This window comes from Nipponia nippon, unplaced genomic scaffold (assembly GCF_047370975.1).
Source record: "Nipponia nippon isolate SJK-2023a ecotype South Korea unplaced genomic scaffold, ASM4737097v1 scaffold_5, whole genome shotgun sequence".
Lineage (NCBI taxonomy): Eukaryota > Metazoa > Chordata > Aves > Pelecaniformes > Threskiornithidae > Nipponia > Nipponia nippon.
Genome location: NW_028262369.1, coordinates 13,995,645 through 14,015,947, shown reverse-complemented (window position 1 = coordinate 14,015,947; position 20,303 = coordinate 13,995,645). Strand labels below are relative to the sequence as shown.

Below are 20,303 nucleotides of genomic sequence, written 5' to 3'. Positions count from 1 at the left end.
TCTTTCCTGACTTATTAATGTTTCAGTAGGAAACATTCTTAATATGTTCCCTGAAGAAAAGAAAATCTTTTAAAAGTTTACAGGGAAAATCCCATCTACCTTGGAAATTCCAAGACAGGCCAAACCTACTGAGCAGTTGGCCTCTCATTGGACCTACTGGATAACAATGTGCAGGTAAGGCAAGCAAAATTAGAAGAATTAAATAACAAAAGTTAAAAAAAAAAGATACAACATATGTTTACATTATTTGAGACTAACTTGAAAATTACAAACCTGGACAAGAGATAAATAGATATCAATGGAATTTCTAATTCTGTGTTTACAATTTTAAACAGTCTTTATGTACTCATATGTCTGATTATTTTTTTTAATATACTTTTTGATTGACCTAACAGTCAAAATACTTCTTTTTATGCTATGCTTTCACCATTCTACTTATTTTCTGATATGCAAGAAGGGATACAAATAGTGCTTTTGAAATTCAAAATAAGACTTTCTTCCATGGAACGAATTTATATCAATGGTTAATACAATTTTTTACAGACATAATTTTGCTTTAATTTTGCTTGCACTCTAGCTTTTAAGATAGAAGATCTTCCCCTTGTATAGATGCCAGGAGGCTACTTAAGGTTTCTGGGGTTCTGTGTAAGTACTTTAGAAAGTCAGACCAGTGAGTTTCTCTGTTTTGAGTGGTACAGCCAGAAAGAAACTGGCTGCTAGAAAGTTTCTGTAGAAAGATGTAAAGCGACAAGCAGAAAAGAAAGCTTCAAGGAAGTCTTCCAGAGCATAACATCAGCTCCATCACCAGGATTGCAACGAGTCAGAGTTTAAGGATGAAGTAGTATCAAACACCTAAGGAGAAATGCTAGCTAATGCTTACGTTTCATTCCTAATTTCAAATTTACATCCTCATTTTAATTTTAAATGCTCCAAGAGTTAAAAGTGAACCTATAGGTTACAGGTTTTTAATAGCCATACTTGTGAAGACAGAATTAAAACCAAATGTATTTTATTAGATAGTCAAATAACTTATTATATATTCAAACTTTTTAACAAGGGACTTAGGCATCAACTGATCTGACTTTTTTTATACAGAATAAAATTAAAACATGTCCAATGTTAAAAACACGAATATAATAATCAGACACTTTTAAGTAGTTTGGGAGGAAAGTGTACTGCTGCTTAGACATAACCTTCGTTTCTTAAATTCAAATAAATTAATATCTTCAGGCCCCAAAAGCAAATATGGAAGATACACCTGGTCCAGAACTTAATTCAAAAGAAAACAAAAGAAAAAGAAAAAAAGAAAAAAGTCACTGCCTGAACTTTAAAGACTCTTAACTTATAGACATAACCAAAATTGCTACTGCAGTCAGCGATATTGATTTGTTTTCATTCCATGTATCTCAGATCACAAAGAATTTATGAGGTTGTTTTATAAATTCTTAATACCAACTAGTGTATGCACAGTCACTATAAAAGCCAGGCTGTGCACATAATCAGCATCATTATACAAGGAAAAGCTGTTCATTCAGGGTCACCAATGTCAAAATGCAAAGACTCCAATTAGTTCTTTACTCACTTGGTGTGTTATAATAAGCTTTGAATATTTTCAGCCTGTTACAATATAGACATTACTTTAACTGAGACACGCTAAGTAATATCAATTACCAAAAAACTTTGATTGATGATTCAAATTGCAGTAGAAGTCACTTACACAGGAAAGATTCATGCATTTAAACAGAGTATTTACCCAAGAGAACTGCAGAGCAAGCTATTATGGGGTCAAAGTTTAAATTTTGCAACTGGAATTTTTATGTCTAAGCATATCTTTTCCTTGCTTTCATTCATCCTAACGCACCTGTGCCATATAATCCTTTCTGGAAGCTTAAAGCTTTGCATCTACAGAATCAAAATCCTGTTTGGCTTATATCTGACTGTGGTGTAGTCGTAATAGTAGGGCTGCAACTTCTGACTTAATATTTTCTATCAATGTTATTTTATTATTATAAACCAGTAGTTTCCTATCTTCTTAATCACCTCTGCAGCAGATGTTTTAATTAGAAATAGAATCAAGAACAATATGAAAAATGCAAAATTAATAAATATAGTTTCTGTCATGACCTGACATTCACTAGACTAAATTAAGCCCAATGATAAGAAACAAGGTACTGCATACAGGTGTGTATACGTACAGCTTGGGAAAGGTGTTCCAGTACACTGATTCTAACTTATACTGCAATACACAGTAAAATTATAGTTTTGTATTAGGATGTGCACTTAAATAAGAAATACCATGGCATTCTGATCTTAGTTTCAAAATGTCACACATTCTTATTCAGGTGTCTCCTAGTATCATGAAATGTAAGCCTCTCAGTGACTAGCACATCTACAAAGCTTGAGTTCTAACCTTTGCTTTTTGTTGATTTCATGTTCATGTGTTTTGTCCTCCCACACCATTTCTTTGCCTTCCTTTCTCAGCATCTTATGCAGTTAAGAGCTGCTGTCAGCTCCTTCTACCAAGAAACTACAACAGACTCTGCTGTTGTTGATCAAAACAAGTGGCGTTTACACAAAGTGACGCTCAAACCTTCTGTGATTAATTGTGCTATTAGAGATGTTTTTATTTTCTAGGAAGTATTCACAAATCTCTTCTATATGTGTGTATGGCTCATTTTGAGGTATCAGTGTATCTCAAGGCTTGAAAACAGCAACCATTAATAGATGCAATTACTCTGGACTAAGTGGTCTCGTCTAAATCAAAAGTCTTTAATTTCTAGGAAAGTTCACATAGAGCTGTAAGTTTGGTTGGAAACATAGTTGCTAAATACTTGACGTGCTAAATGACCCAAAAAAGTTTTAAAACGTTATTTAAGGGACTTTTTTCCCTATTGCTCTGTAAATGTAAATAATACCGAAAATAGAACTAATGTTAGGTTACAATTTTGAAAATCTTTGAGAAAAGGACTACCTTGTGTAACAATATAGAACTTTATATCATTATCTGCATTTTTATACTAGTCTATACTGTAATTTCTGTCTATAGTGATGGAGCACAACTTTTCCCTACCCTAAGCAATGTAATTACAAAAGTGCATATTCAGCTTGGTTTGCTAAAGATACAAGTGTTATACAAGGGCTCCATTGGTCACATACCCACCCCTTATAACTTCTGAATTCACTAGGTAATTTCAACAAAATTTGAAAGCAACAAATAAGCTGCATAAATATTTAATTTCTATACAGCCACAGAAATTGCCAGTTGCATAGGGGAGACCCAGTCAATGCTCCCATTAAAGAAAAGCAGACAAAACTTGGCTGTTTTACACTTTGATATTTGGCCAGCCATCTGCTGCCCATCAGCAAAAATGTAGCTCTGATTAGCTACAGTATGGTTTTTCTCTTGCTTGATGGGATATCTTGCAGAACGGGGAGGGAGTCAGTGAGGTCCTGGGAGCAAAGTGCATAATCACAGAAGAACAGTTTGTTAAACTATAAGATTAATTTTCACATTCTCAGAAGTGAAACAGAAAATTTCATACGCAGTTTAAGACAGAACACATTCTTCTAGATCTTACTGAAAAGAATAGTCCCACCCGACTTAGCTTTGTTCAAGGATGAGTAGCACATCATATGTAACATTCAGCTAAGGAATATACTTGCTATTTATTACAAGTGCATGTAAGGTTACATCTCCAGCAAAAACCATTCTTGGTACGTAAAAATTCTATGTTAGGATTCTTGTTTTGAAGTGTGAAATATCATTTTTAGCAAAGGAGATTCTCTCATAGAGATCTTACTTGTTTACAAAACCCAGTCTTCTTTCATGATAAAAAGCATTGTCGATGTATCAGTATCTACAAAGCTGTTTTGAGGTATTGAGGATTTGGGGGGGGGGGGGGGGGGGGCTGGTTGGGGGTTTTTTGCAATTACACTTAGAGAAGGCTATTATATAGCTTTTATTTACTTATATTCACTGGAGTAGGCGGTTATTTCACTGTCATTGCGTAACCACTTAAATTCCAAGGGCCAGCTGCCTTCAGCAAGGCACGTAAGTACGAGTCGATTTCCTTCCAAGTGTATCTGGGGCAAGCCTGGTTCAGTCTTGAAGTATGGTGCAACGTCATCTGAAATACAGAGAGAAAATGGTTTTGTAAGCTATTTAAGTGAGTATAGTATAAGCCACTGATATTTATCTCATTTATTCTCAAAATGGTTATCGTAAAACAAGAGACACCACGATTCAGTAGTTAAAGCTTACAGTTACATTCATAACTAAGCTTTATCTTTAGAGGCAGAATTCACAAGATCTTGATAAACTTCGTCCTTGGTACTTATTCAGAAGAGAAGTGCCCACTCAGACAAGCTTTTGTCCCTGTTTACTGTTTATACATATGAGAATTTCAGCATTGTCTACCGTGGCAGGCAGTGAACAGCCCTATTGGCTTTTTTTTTCCCCCTCTTTGAGGATTAAATCCACTCAAAGCTTTTTTTTATTTCTTGAATAGAAACCAGAACAGTAATCTTGAATATAAATGATTACCACAGCAGGAGAAGTCTCAGGGTAAATGAAGAATTTCGATAGCAAGAAGAGTTTAGAAAAAAACACCTCACAAAATCGCAAGATTAATGTGTTTTTCAACGCTACTGTCAACCAAAACGTGTTAAATTATATTACCTGAAACCACTAACAGATTTTGAATTAGGGTACTTCAATAACGTTCAAGGGTCACATGTAGTCTCAAACTCTTGTTCTCCTGTGGATCACAAATGCTCAAAATACTCCAAGCAGCAAAATTCTCGACTGGTAAATTGCCAAAGCTCCACTCAAACGCAGATTTATTACAAGTCTACACCTGCTGTAGACCCACCCCTTGTCACATCTGGACGATGAAGGTTTTCACACTTTACACGTCAAATTTCTACTTCTATGTAGGAACTACAGACTGAATCTTAGAACTTTACAAATACCTTCTATAACCAAAATTAACATGTTTATGTATATATATAAAATACACAAGTTACATTCAAAGTCGGAGATTTACTGCAAAATATGGAATAATACTTAATAGGTAGACGTTACTGCACTCTGCTTTTTAGGAGTGCAGTGTGTGTGTGTATGTGTATTTTATATATAAAATAAAATTTAAAAAAAAGATACACAAATGCTGTCCCAGTGCAACTAACCATTCAGTTAAATTGCTAGTCTTTCTTTTAAAACTTATTTTAGATTAAGCTCAGGTATTTTTATACTCGCTATTTAAAGATTTTGAGCTATCTTTTACGGTTTATGGGGAAGTGACCTCATGTACTATTCAAGGCTGTCTGAAATTTTTGAATCCACAGGTCACATACTATAATCTTTAACAGTTGATAGCACAAGACAGCAATCACATTAGGGAAGAAGGAGCCCCAGGCACGGGGTCACAGTGGCTTTCAAGGTGCCCTAGTGTTCCACCGAAGATTGGGACAGCAGTGGGTGTGCAGCTCGGCCTGGTGACGTCAGCCTCTCTAAGCCCTTATCTTTTGCTTTGCCTCTTATCAGGGAATTTTTATTACTTAGCAGACCACATGGCAACACACACTCATTATCAGCCTAATCGTACAGTCCCAGGGAAACAGCTGCACTTCAGCTGACTGTGGTCAAGGAGTCACAGGTTGACTGTTGCCAAACTATTTGCTACAATTGGCTATAAAGTTGAACATCAGCTGCATACACATTTGATGATCTGTATTGACAAATTGTCTCCCTAGTTTTTAGAATTTAACTTCAGAAAGATATAGTTATTTCTGCAGAAGAAAAGCACATCCTCTTAAGGCATTTCTTATAAACTGTTACACAAAATCTGACCTAACAAACTGAATTAAAAAATGTATTTTGAGGTAAGATCCTTTTCTGATTTGTAGCATTTCAAACAATTTGTTTTTCAAACAGATTGATTAATGCCTAGTGCAGAGCAGTAGTATTTTCTTTAAATGGGATATACGGGAAGCTATGACAATTCAACATATGAGAAAACAGGAACAGTTCCAAATTAGCAGATAGGCAAGCCAAAGATGTTTTTTGCACTTCTCCACTCTATTATATGACTGAGATTATATTCTGCCAAGCTTCTTTTTTTGTTTTAATGCCTGCAAATATTGTGAAGAATCCTTATCTCAAGTTGCATTTTCTCCTAACTAGCAAAATCAACCAATATTTTAAAACTTTATAAAGAAGAGTGTAAGTCAGAGTTAGACGATGTTAGTGTGAAATAGTTACTTTATCCAGAGCAAAAAGCAATTTTTAACATATATATTTCTAAACAAGTGAGGAAATGTTAAATCCCTTCAGAGGCTTCACATATTCCAGTCACAAGTGGTGTTCCCCAGGGCTCAGTATTGGGGCCAGTTCTATTTAATATCTTTATCAACGATCTGGACAAGGCGATCGAGTGCACCCTCAGTAAGTTTGCAGATCACACCAAGCTGGGTGGAAGTGTCGATCTGCTGGAGGGTAGGAAGGACCTACAGAGGGACCTGGACAGGCTGGATCGATGGGCCGGGGCCAACGGTATGAGATTCAACAAAGCTCAGTGCCAGGTCCTGCACTTGGGTCACAATAACCCCATGCAACGCTACAGGTTTGGGGAGGAGTGGCTGGAGAGCTGCCTGGTGGAAAAGGAGCTGGGGGCATTGGTCAATAGCTGGCTGACTATGAGCCAGCAGTGTGCCCAGGTGGCCAAGAAGGCCAATGGCATCCTGGCTTGTATCAGGAATAGTGTGGCCAGCAGGACCAGGGAGGTGACAGTGCCCCTGTACTCGGCACTGGTGAGGCCGCACCTCGAGTACTGTGTTCAGTTTTGGGCCCCTCACTACAAGAAGGACATCGAGGTGCTGGAGCGTGTCCAGAGAAGGGCAACGAAGTTGGTGAAGGGTCTGGAGCACAAGTCTTATGAGGGGCGGCTGAGGGAGCTGGGGTTGTTTAGTCTGGAGAAGAGGAGGCTGAGGGGAGACCTTATTGCTCTCTACAACTACCTGAAAGGAGGCTGTAGCGAGGTGGGGGTCGGCCTCTTCTCCCAAGTAACAAGCAATGAGACAAGAGGAAACGGCCTCAAGCTGCAGCAGGGGAAGTTTAGGTTGGATATTAACAAAAATTTCTTCACCGAAAGAGTAGTCAGGCACTGGAAGAGGCTGCCCAGGGAAGTGGCTGAGTCCCCATCCATGGAGGTATTTAAAAGACATGTGGATGTGGTGCTTCGGGACATGGTTTAGTGGTGGACTTGGCAGTGCTAGGTTAACGGTTGGACTTGATGATGTTAAAGGTCTTTTCAAACCTAAACGATTCTATATATTTTGGGGAGTCTCCCAAAGGAGTTATGAGACAGACATTTTACACTTGCAAGATTAAAGGTGCCAGGATTCCTCTGGAGATGAAAAGGCAGTGGCAGGGAGTGATGCTGGTGTTTAGGGGAAGGGGTTGTAAGAGTGTCCAATTAAATTGAAATTATTAGTGCCAAGTCCCCTGAAAACAATGACATTTACCTGCTAGTATATAGAGGCTCATGAAATGAGTTTGTTAAACTATTCCTTCCTGAAGAAAGTTGAGTCATTCAGGGAGATTACAATGAAACTGGTATCTGCACTATAAACCTCTACCATAGTAATTTGTTGATCCTGTTTTTCAGTAATTTAAAGACTCAAGCAGCATAACCTCCTTCATTATTTCACTCTGAATTATCCACTTACTCCTTCTAACTTATGTCTTTCCAAGAACAAACGACTTATTTGAAAGACAAAGACTGCTGCCCACAAGTCTGTCATTCAGCCCTACATTTCCTACTCAAATATTCCAAATCCAGTCATGATGCAACCCACTCAGCTATCTCCCATTTAAAATATCACAATCAAGCCAGTATTACATGAAAATGATTCTCAAAATTCAATCCAATTCTGGTAGAATCTAAAATTTAATAGACCTACGGGAATATTTTTATAAAGAATATAGTATGCTTTATAAGTTACCCCAGCTCTCTGGAAGATTTACTTAAACCCTTGAAGTAATTTTATCTTCTAATCTTTCATTCCTGACTTTCTCATCAATCACATACCATCAGTTTATCAAATTCAATTATGTAATCAGAGCTCACTAAGTGTTCACTGAAAGCAGAGATGAAAATAAAATACTGAGCAAAGATTCCATGAAGAGAGGTAGCAGTAAAGCTTTGATGACTTTGGCATTTCTGCAGTACAGTGCTGCTCACACCTCAGACACATGATCAAAATGGTGCTGCACCCTAAGCATTACATCTTTAAGTTGTAATTGAAAGCAGAATTTTAAACCGGACCTACAAGGACAAGTTTGGTTTTTACAGAGCATCCCAGCAAAACAGGAAAATTGACAGGAAAAATGAAAGCCATCTCAGAAAGAAAATTGTAGGAAAGGAATAACTGGCCAAGGGATGGAAGATACAAGAGGGTCATTTAATAGGTATGAGATACCTGCACTTTATTAATTAAATACAGGAAGGGCTCACCATAAGGCTAACCTTGGCCAATCGAGGGTTTAGAAGCTATGAGAGCATCTCAGTTTTTACTCTCTTGAAGGACAGACCAAAAAGCTAATAAAAAGCCTATCTGAGTCCTAGAAACAGGAATAATAAAATACTGGAATTAATATTCTTAGTTAAAATAGTTTTCTGCCTACGAAAAAAAACCCAAAAAACAAAAAACAAACCCCAAGCATTAATGCTATACACTGTTGCTTTCTTCTAAATGCTAAATGTGTTAATACTTCAGCCTCTCTAGCTCTTCAACTACGCTGATTTAAAAATAAAAATAATAATAATTAAAAAATTATCTGAGTTGCAAGGAGGAGTGAAAGGATAAGGCACCAATCTGTTGGCACATATATACAGCTTCTACAAACTTTCATTAAGTCTGCTTACCAAACTGGCTAACATCCTCACTAGCATCCTTAAAAGGATGGTGCAGATTTATTTTTATGTAAATCTCAAGAAAAAATAGGATTGAATATGCCAAAATTATCTGGAAAGTTGCTCCAAAATATGTCTGCCTTGCTTTTGTGCATCATTAAATTGCAGAAGTTCCATTATACTGCCAAGTTAGGCCATCTATTTTCTTTCTTTGGTACGTGCAAAGCTTAGATGGATTTTACCTCAAAACATAGTTTCAGGACCTAATTCAACAATGCCCATACACTTTTGTTTGAATTAATGCTGGCATTTAAATATAAAAATGGTGCTGTATGCAATTTTTATCTACTTTGGGCTTCTCCCCAGCCCTAGCAGATGAGATGCATCACAGAAAAACTAAGAGCTCGCTCATACTCTATTCTCCGTGAAAATCATGTTCAGGCACAAACTTACAAATACAGTCTGTAAGAGGAGAAGGCAGTCTGACTTCAGCTTTCTACTGAACGGAATGAAAACAAAAATTCCAGGAGTTGCTACTCATCAGTTAACCAAGGGAATCTAATCTCATAAGGACAGCATGAATGAACATGACTTCAGAACCTGAGGAGAGTACTATCTCAGGGACCTCAAACATACCCTCCAATAAACACATTAACAAAGTTTAGCTAATCATTCTTCGCCATCTAACAGCTGACATTTGTAAAATACATAAACCAAAGTCAGATTAAATAGATCTTTCAGTTACTACAGGGTGCTGCAAGATCTTGAAAGCAGTCTTGCAGTCCTATCCCTCAGGAATTCATATATTTTAATTAAAGATGCAATTCAATCTTGAACACTTCTATCCTTGAGAAAAGGAAAGTTACTATACTCCAGAGAAGTACCACATCACCTTCATCAGTGAAAAACACTGCAACTACCCTGTTTAAAATCACAGCATTTTGTTCTCCAGAAATGTCGGAAACCAGCAGTCACAGGCAAAATCACGTGCTCACATCTTGAGAAAATCAGTTACTGTGCACCTGAACACACTCAGAGGAAGAATAGCGTAGTGAGTGCAGAGAAGAGGTTGAGAGATCCCCACTGCGCTTGCTATTTGTCTTTGTTATGTATCTCTACTTTTAAGTAATTTTAGGTGAGCCAATATTGAATATTAAAAGTAGTTTAACCTGTTCATAAATCAGCAAGTCAGAGCAAATACAGCTCAATCACTAACAAATATCATTTGAGCAGCTGTCTTTCCATCGCTCAGTTCATCCAACAGATATGATATTGAAAATAAATTTTTGACTGAAATACATTTTTCAATAAACGCAAACAAAAATACAATTGGTTTATTAAAAAACACACCTATATTGATTTTAGCTTATTAGTCCCTAGTCAAAGCATGATGTACATCACCCTTTCTTCATGTATGTCCAAAGCTACAATCAAGTGACACAGAAAAATAAGGAACAGAATATATCTGAGGAATTTTCTGGGAAAATGAGACTAGATAAATAAATTACATACAGAGGCTGAATGATTATCCCAGGAGAAGAGCAACAATATAGAAATGCTTTTGCTCTCATTGTTTGCAAGGAAAAGGGATGTGAAGACGTCTTCTGGTAATGATAACTACCATAAAAAGAGTATTTTAAAAGATCCGTCTAGGGGATTCAATGCATAATACAAAAGTACAGTTAAATTAAAAAGGAAGCTAGAGTCAGGAAACCCAGTCTAAAGACAGGCAGAATCTTTTCAGTAATCCAAAGAAAGCAGGTACAACTACGGACAGCAGAATCCCATCAAGAACAGATTGAAGTTCAGCTGTGACATTCACAAGTAGATGCTTCAGAGCACATGCAGTTGACTATGAGCTGCTCTGTACTGATTGACAGCTGATAACTGCAACCTTCTGGGGAATCAGGACCATTTTCTTCTTATTCCCAGCTTGGATATGGAAAAGATTTTTCTTTTTTTCCTTTTCAAAAGGACCTTTTAATCTTATTATCTTAGTTCCTGATATGCATGCATATACGTGCTAGCTCTGGATGCAAGTTGTATTCTCTTGTGGAAATGAACTTGAATATCTTATATGGCATAAGAATTTGGAATTATTACACAGTAAATCTTAGGAAATGTACTAGGAAGTCAGATTGAACTCAGATATATTTGACTCGATCTTCTTTTGAATTCAAACCTTCTAAAATGCATTGGTGAGATGCTGTGAAAGTTAGTATATGATCTATTCATAAACTGTCAACAATGTCAAACATACATTAGAGCATTCAGTCACTTTAACTGTATCGATTTGCAGGAGGGCTATTCTACCCAAAATATTGGATATTTGAGATTCAAATTTTCTTGGCTGGAAGTGTAACATAAATCACCAAGTACAACAATTAAATTTAAATTGCATTTTACTACCTCATTCTAAGCCTGTATTTGAAGGGACTGATGCATCATAGTGAATATTTCATTAAAATATCAGGTTATTTTTCAAATATACTGCCATAGTTAAGAATTTTCACACAATGGTATAAAGCATTCCCTTAAAGTGGATTTCCTGAACTTTTATCAAAGACAATATCTGATTTTATATTGGAATAATACTGAAGTAACTGTATTTAAATCAGTCTTTCTTCCTCAATTTCATAAGTCAAATAAATGAGCCCACACTATGCATTTTTGTCCTCCTATAGGTAAGAAAGATAACCTGCTTGTTGGATACTTCTACTGTAATCTCTAAATGCAAATACAGCATCAGCTGATGTTGATGGATAGTGCTTTTAAAAGTTTAATTGGGGATGGAATGAAATTGTTTTAGGACTCAGCAGGTTCTGTGAGGAAACCTACATATTTCTAGAATAAGTGACATTTATTTCTTTTAAATGCACAGTCACTGGGAGACAAGATTTCAATGGGTAACTTTTTTTGCCTTGAACAGGTCAAATAAAGAATTGGCAAGTTAGTTATTGGATAATTGCCAATCATATATTTGATTTGGATGGAAGAAATATTGAACTTAAGATTGCATACCTGTTGCATGCTATCCCAAGAGGAAAACTAAGCATTCTGTAATGTATAGTTATGATTAGCTTTCAAATTCAATAGGAGTCCCCAAGTAGCAAGAATGAGTGTTTCACACTGATAGTTAAGTAGATTTAATTAAAAAAATTTTTTTTTTTAATTGCAGCATCAGTTCTCTGTTTCAGAATTACCTAAATGGCACTGCAGATTCCATTTTGCTTCTAAGCTCCTCATTTCTTGATGCAAACAGATCAAATGTTTTTCCCAAATCTTGACTAATACATAGTATTGTTTAAAAGAACAAACATCACAACTCATTCCCTTAGAAACTTCTACAATTCTAAGATACACACCACGAAATGACTTGCTACAGGAAAACCTGTTTTAATATTTCCAACCTTTCTACCTTGTTTTAAGGCACAAACATTTCCTATTATATCTCTTACCCTTCTTCCATTTTTCCCTACAAACAGCTTTAGATGAACTACAAAAATATATTTGCATGTTATGCTGAGACAAGACAACGGAAAAAAGCTAGAGCGGGTTTTTTTAATGATAAAAAAGAAAATCTTACTATCACTGGTTGCTTAGAAGTCCTTAAATATAACCTATTCTTTGCATTCATAAAATTTACTCCCTAACACTTTGTCAGCTATTTAAAAGACTACCTTTTTAATGACTACAGGATCACTTCTTGAAGAATTCCCTTTTGACAAAAGATTTCTTGAGTTTTATTAGAAACACTCAAAACAGAACTGAAAAGAGGAGGGCCCACAGAAGCACAAAAGAGTTTTTACAGGACCTGGATTCTGACAGAAAAGACGACAGTGGTCGGTAACTTCACTACGTTTAAAATTCAGCATAAAACTCTCTTGGTTATCCCCAAATACACTGGGAAAGATTTTCCCATATGCAATTGCATCAGTTTCTTAAAATTGATTTCTTTAGCAGACCATCCAAGGAGGAAAAAAAAATGAGCTGATATCATTTTAACTGAGCCTCAAGCAGCTCCTGATGTGTTAACCTAAAGTCCCACTAAGGTTTCCTTTTCCTATTTAATTTCCACACCTCATGTTTTAGTTTCACTTTCTGACCTCCTCTAATACTTCAGTTGAGTCAGGGAAAAAAAAAATGGTTTGTTTTTTATCCGAAGGCAATCACAATTCATAGTTTCAGGAATTCATGGAATATCTGCTTTAAGATTAAAAATCAAGAAGCTACAGATAATGTTCTTATGTTTAGTGTAGTTCATGCTGGAAAAAGGCTGCAGAATTATTTTTGGAAATATTCATGAGGATATCTTAAAGAAAGAAAGTTACAAATACACTGAGAGAAAAAGGCACAATAGCATACAAAGCAGGCAAATAAAAGAGAACCCATTAACTATCAAAACCAAACCAAAACCTCCAAAGAAACCTACAACCTCTCCAGGCTGAATTTGGTATCAAAGCATAACCTCCATGCTTTTTATATTCTCTTCATATCTAGTGATATTTACAGAGACCTGTGGAGCTCTCAGGGAAATAAGTTGTTGCTGTTTAGATCTCAGCACGCAGCAGGTGGAAGGCAAAACTGCCTTACAGAAAGAGAATCCAAATATAGCAGAATTTCCTTCATTACCTTAACGGCAAAGGAAGCTACTGTTGCTACTACATAATCTACAACCTCCAACCACTATAGGGCCAGTCTGATCACACTGGTATCTATCCATCGAGACATATATATCCACTAAACATTCCAACTAACACCAGGATGAAGGCAGGATGAAACCCTACAGAACATTTAACAGAACAGAAAAGATCAAAACATAAATGTGCTTTCCACACGTTTGTCCTTGGTATAAGAGGCATTCTCAGTTGGTTATTCTGTAGAAGATAAATTAAATAAAAAAGGTAAGCAGCTGACGAGTGTCTGGAAGTACCAGAACAGAAACACAAGCGCAGCAGGAGGAAACAATGGCACAGCAAAGGCACTGCCAGACTTGAAAGCCATGTAAGGCCACCTATTTATTATTTCAAGGAGAGAATTATTTCTAAATAGCAAAGCAGCTATGAATATCCATAAAAGACATAAACACACATCTCTTTTGATGAAGGGGACTGAAGGGGAAATGATTCATGCAGAAACCTTTGTTAAAAAACAACGCCCACTCCTTACTGCTATTGTTATTTTGTTTACGTGTAACTTGTAATTTTCTTTTTTTGCCCTTTAAACTTGAAAAATGTAAACAGGTTTATAAATTGGATAAGGCCTGCTTCAACAAAGTCAATTCAAAGGATCTCAATGGTGCTATTGAATTCTAGGGTGGTAAGCACACAATCATACGCCACGCTGAACAGAGACAGGATTGTTCACATCCTTATCTGATGCTGAATTAGGACAAAAATGCAATCAAAGCACAGTCCAAAGTTCACAGAACTCAAGTGAATTATTCCCATCATCTTAAGCAAACTCTGGAACAGGCACCTGGTTAGGGCTTGCATCAGTAGCAGAAGCGCAAAGTGATCTTCGCAGAGCTCTCAGAGTATCTCATTGCATAATTTGTGTTGACAAAGGGATAATACACTGTACATGCAAACAGGGAGATACACCTTTGCGTACTTTCATGCGGAAGAGCAGACTCTAATTAAGGGCCAGATCAAAGGCTCTTTGAAAACCTGACATAAATTGGCTACCTTAATTTTCCCTAATATCGCCACTTATTTCTGCGTCTTTTACACTAAACCCTTTCAGAACTGTCCAAGCGGAATTCTTTCACCACCTCAGGGATAATACACGTATCTAGAGACTACAGAATTATTTTCAACAACACTGACGAAACACATAATTTCTTCTTTTCAGAAGTTAGAAGAAACACATCACTGTTCTTGAAAACATAACTCAGCTTGACATATCTGAAGGCAAAAAAAGGAGTTAGTTTATTAATCTGGATATTTTATTTAATTTTCTTTGGGTTATAAATAAGCAGCAAGTTAATACTGTTTTCAGCTTTTGACAGTTCTAATGTTAATTACATGTACTGGATTTTATAAATCAATACTTCTTACATAAAGTGTTATTTAACTTGCCAAGTGTAGCAATAGATCAATGCATTTACTGTTCTTGCTAACTTTGATGGATGACATACATCAAAAGGATATGTAAAGGAAAAATAAAAGATTTATTTGTAAGTCAGACAGGGTTAAACCCCAGTTAGGCAGAGAGGGAACTCAAATAGTGTTTTGAAAACAATGTCATAACTTTATTAAGGTTTGCAAGGTTTTCTTCTTATTGTGTTTTTGGGGGGGTTGGGGTTTTTGGGGGGGGGGGGGGCTGTTGTTTGGTGTTTTGGTGTTTGTGGGGGTTTTTCTTGCTTTTAATGCCAAGGCCTGAAGCTATCATAAGCAGATTGCTCTGTGTACAGAACAATTATATTAACTCTGTGTATCCTATAGGATGTAGGAGCAACGAATTGCACCTCCCAAACTTTAAGTATATTTTTACTGAAGTACCATATTCTTGTGTTCAGCACATAGTACCTCTATCTAAACATGCTACTAGGTGATAAAAAAACCTAAAGCATAGTTAATAATTACTTTACTATTTGCAAACATGCTACAGTTAACGTGCTTAACATTTTAAAGGATGTACAAGTAAAATTTTGATCGTAAATCAACTTCACAGATTGCATTCACTGCACTACTGCACTATAAAAGAAACCACTCAGTTAAAAATTATTCTAAGAGCTAGTACTAATGCACCCAAACATCTTGAAGGGATTAACAGGTCACCGTGTTATTAATATTCATTATTTAATTGTGCCATTTGTAAAGAAGACATTAAGTATGTTAAAATTAGGAAATTCCAAAGAACTGAAAACTATTACTCTGTATGTAACAACAGCAAATCAATAAAATATTGGTTAAAACCCATTATCAGAAGCGTGTATACAGAATGTATAATTATGTACTGAAATAGAAGGGAAAATTGTTTTCCTTCTAGTATGGCCAGATTTCTCGGGACGGAAGTAATAATTACCCAATATATTATGTCCAAATCACAGAACAGACAAAAAAGTCCTTTTACATAAAAAATTATGATCAGGAGGAGCTTTTTAAAGTTACAAAAGGTTAAGGAATGTAAACTTGAAGAAATGTTATCCTTTGGAAGTAATTCATGTTATCATTACATTTTAGTGCAATTTATCTGACTAGTAAATAAAAAGACACCTCTGCGTATATCACCACAACATTAAATTAAGCACAAGTAGGCGCTACTTCGTTAGTGCTATTACTCTGGACGATAGTCATGAGAAGCAACAAGTAATGACTACCATCTACTAGTCATGTTAGCATGTTTATGAAATAAAGGAATAACAAAACAAAAAGCACAAAAAGGAACAACTGAAAAAGAGTGGTAAGTCTAATGCAAAGAAAAAACACCATTTATAAACTTCCCTCAAACCTGGTTGGAAAAAGATTAAATTCTATTTAACCAAAATTTTTAAAGCAAAAAAAAGTAGTCTACTAGCTAAGGCATGTCTTAGCGGACAGTGTAATACCTTTAATGAGACTGCCAATTAATGCAAGAGAAGTCAGGATATTGTCTTCAGAGTTTGAGTATTTTGTCTCAAAAAACTAGACAAAAGATTTCCCTTCACAAAAATTGTTCTTCTAAATTGTTAATGGGAATATGGGTATAAAAGAGAAAGTGGATCAACTGTTTTAGGTAAGCCCAAAAGCAGGGCAAGCCCTCAGTCACCTCAAAGAGATGAGAATTTAAACTGTGAGTCAGAAGACAGGAAGAGTCCATGAGTGACTGGCTGAGAGATATAACACAGAACACTTACTTGCAGAAATACAACATAAAGCTTAGTCCCATCTCACTGGTGCATAATATACAAGTTGTCAAAGAAGAAAACAACAACCACGTTCCTAGATGTTACACTTACACTATGTCATAATCCTACTCTCATGCAATCCAACTCAGGAGCACCTGATCATTTCTGCTGGAGCCTAATCAAATAAATACAGATAGTCTTGCTAAATCCTGCTTAGCAGCATTAAACAAATGAAGAGCAAACCTCTACACTGCTTTGAATCTAGACAACCTGACAATAATGAAGATGTATATTCAAAAGGAATACGGAATAAGCCTGAACCTCGATTCACGAGAACTCCTGTATCCTGTAAGAGGTAAGCCCTGGGCGGGTTTACAAATTCTATAAAATTGCTCACTGGGGGAAACAATCTGCTGACTTAATTCTCTGCAGGATTTCACAAGTCCCTCCAGTCATCTGTTTCTGCTGTATACATTCACATACATCATCAGCTGACAATTTAGAGACTGGACCAGATGGATGTATAACCCAAAACAGTGTTGTTTGTTAAATCTAAAAGCTACTAATCAAAATAATGTCCTTTATTAAACTCCATGGGAGAAAGGGACAAATATAGTTGACGTATTACACCTATTTACCAGGAGTGCATCACAGGACAATACAGACTGAGGTTATTTTCACGAGGGTCCACCAGAGAAAAATGTTGATAGCAAAAATGTTCTTCCTAAAAAAAGCAGATTATTGCAGGACAAAGAAAGCAGGAAAGGGCATCCTAAATGCTTTCCTTGAGTAGATAAGGCATGTTACTCTTTTGTCCCCAGAGGAAATAATTACATTCTCTGAAAGGACTGGCAACTTCAAGTTATTTTTAAACAAAGAGCAGTTCTTTGTCTAACATGAGCGCTAACTTGTTTTAGGAAAGCAATGGGTGAGACTAGATCAACAAAGTTAGCTTCACCTTTCACCAGACACTTAATGCCAACCCAGCTGAAAACAGCCTGGACTATTTGAGGTTTAAGATTCACAAATAATACTTACTGCTCTCCCTCTTCTGATTCTGCAATTCCTCACATATTTAGACACAGGACTAAAAAATACCAATGTATATTTCCTGTTTTTCCAACCTAGAGCTTTATAATAAAATCATTTATTTGAAGCGCATACAAAAACATTCCAATTCTAACAACAGAAAAAACTTGTACAAACAAATTACAGAAACTGAGTTCTTTAGAAATACTTGGAAAATGGTTTCTTAAATATCAAAAGGGGATTTACAAAAGAAAGGAAAGCCTGTAGCAATTTGCTTAACAAACAAAACCACAGATATTTATAGATTAACTATTTTGGAGGAGGTCACTGAACCAGAAGACAGTTGTAATCCTTTAGTGATACTCTGATACGTTACTGCAAACAATCAGCATTTTGCAAGTTCTAATTGGGAGCCACAACACACATACTCTGGCACAGCAGCAACTAAAGTGATCCCAGTAAGCGAGGTCAGAGGGCAACCTCCTGGGCACTTCCATTCTCTTGCTTCCCCTCATGGTGTGAATAAGAGAAGAAGAAGGAAAAAGTGCATGCAATGTACCTGTTCTTATTCTTAAAGGAATTAGCATCTGAATTGCAAAAAATAAGAGAACGGTTTGGCCCGAATATCATTTAACTTTCTGTGGTATATTCCAAATTCCCTACAGTTATTTTAAGGTGTTATCAATAAATACTCCTATTCATACATTTTTCATAATCAGATGTAGTTTATGAAAACGTCTTTTCCTAGCATAGATTTTAAAATGCTTGTTTACAGAGTAGATCTTCTGAAATACATGCTCAACCAGAAACCCTGTCTGACTAAAAAGTAAATAGACTGAAACGCTAGTACGTTATTACTGGCTCATTAAGAAGTAAATGAGTTGTTTTTCTCTTTGTTTAACAATACTCAACAGGTACTTATTTTGACACCATTTTAATGTGAAAACACATTAAATTAACATGTTCCATGGTTACAGGAAACATTTATTGGTCAAAGGCCAACCCAGCAGCCTCACAACAAAAATGATAATTTCTAAATTAAAGTAGCATACATTAAATTACATAAGACGCTTCTCTACACATGCTTCTTGCCAATCCGTTGTATCTGACAAAAGCTGATGATTTCTATCCTTCTGCTTCCTATTTACAATGTACCTCAAATACAATTTATTATAAAAATAAATAAAATTAATAAAAATTATATACATGACAAAAAAGCATGACCAGAGTTGACCTTCTCCTCTGCGTATGCGACCAAATCATGAAAATTGTGTATGCAAAGTTCAGCAATAACCTCTGTTATTTCTCCTCACTATGTATACAAAACAAGTTATATTAATATACAGTCAGCCTAAAGTAGCATTAACATAATATTTATTTATTTTAGACTTTTGGCCTTTAGTTTATATCAGCTTAGAAGTAAACAGAAAAAGTGCAATAATGGCAAATAAAACAATGAGGCAGTAAAAATAACATGATGATGGATTAAAATATATTGTTCTAGTTGGGAGTCAATAGGGCAAGTGCTTTATAAAAATTATGTTTTCCTTTGACAAAATCAGTACAATACTTGCTGGTACAAGCAATAAAAAAAAATCTCCCATAAAACACTTCCGACTTCGCTTTCCATTTTAATGGCTGCAGGCAAAATTCAGAATACATTTGTCAAGTTGATATTATCAACACAACAGGGGCATGCCTGACTTGTTCTACATTTGTTCTGAAAGTTCACTTTTAGAGGCCATCAGCCAAGAAAGGAGAACCGAGGAAACCGAAATCACTCACACCAGGCAGACACAGAAATATACCCTCAAATATTTAATAGAACTTTTAGTAAATATTATCACATCTTCCTGTGCCAGGCATCAATCACATTCAGTTTAACATTAAAGACCATCCAATCTGAAAATTAAAGGTGATTCGCACTCTCTTTGCTCAGTTTAATGAGACATCCTAGTCTGATCTGTGACAACTAGTGCCAACATCTTTAACTTTTATCCTGACATCTGAAATTGATTTCTAAGACAGATACTTGAGAAGGCAAGAATACTACAGAAAAGGACATAAGAAAAGCATTGTAAAAGAGAAAATGAAATGTATAGTCTTAGCTCCCCCCCCCCCCCCCCCCCGCCTTGGTACTTAAAAATCATCTGCATCATTAAGCAACTGAAAGAAAATTCCATTAAAAATTCCTAAATGTACCTGAACCTTATTCTTCTGCCTTTGAAATGAATACCAGCCACCTATATTAAAAACAATTCTTTGCTGTTATACGCTCTTCATATTCTATTTTTGTTCTCTTTGATAATACCTGGACAAGGTTTTTGCACATACTTAGTGAAAGCCTATTCTTTCATGAAAATACATGCCCTTATGCATGTATTTTTTTCTTTTAATTTCTTAGCTGTCTTCTTTTCCAGACTAAAATTTATACAGAGAGAACAAATATATTACAGAGATCAAAGAAACTATGGCTTCAATTGTGTAATTCTATGATTTGCCCATAGATTGAATGAATGCATGGTTAG

At 36.0% G+C, this 20,303-nt stretch overlaps 1 protein-coding gene across 9 annotated transcripts in view; it reads right to left on the bottom strand.

Moving 5' to 3' along the window:
* Positions 1-20,303, bottom strand: part of SDK1 (sidekick cell adhesion molecule 1) — a 424,191-nt gene that overhangs the window by 293,823 nt on the left and 110,065 nt on the right. For all 9 annotated transcript variants that reach the window (XM_087732480.1, XM_087732484.1, XM_087732481.1 and 6 more), the window contains one exon: positions 3,968-4,127. In XM_087732480.1, the coding sequence (XP_087588606.1) occupies positions 3,968-4,127 (160 nt within the window). The remainder of the gene's footprint in view (positions 1-3,967; positions 4,128-20,303) is intronic.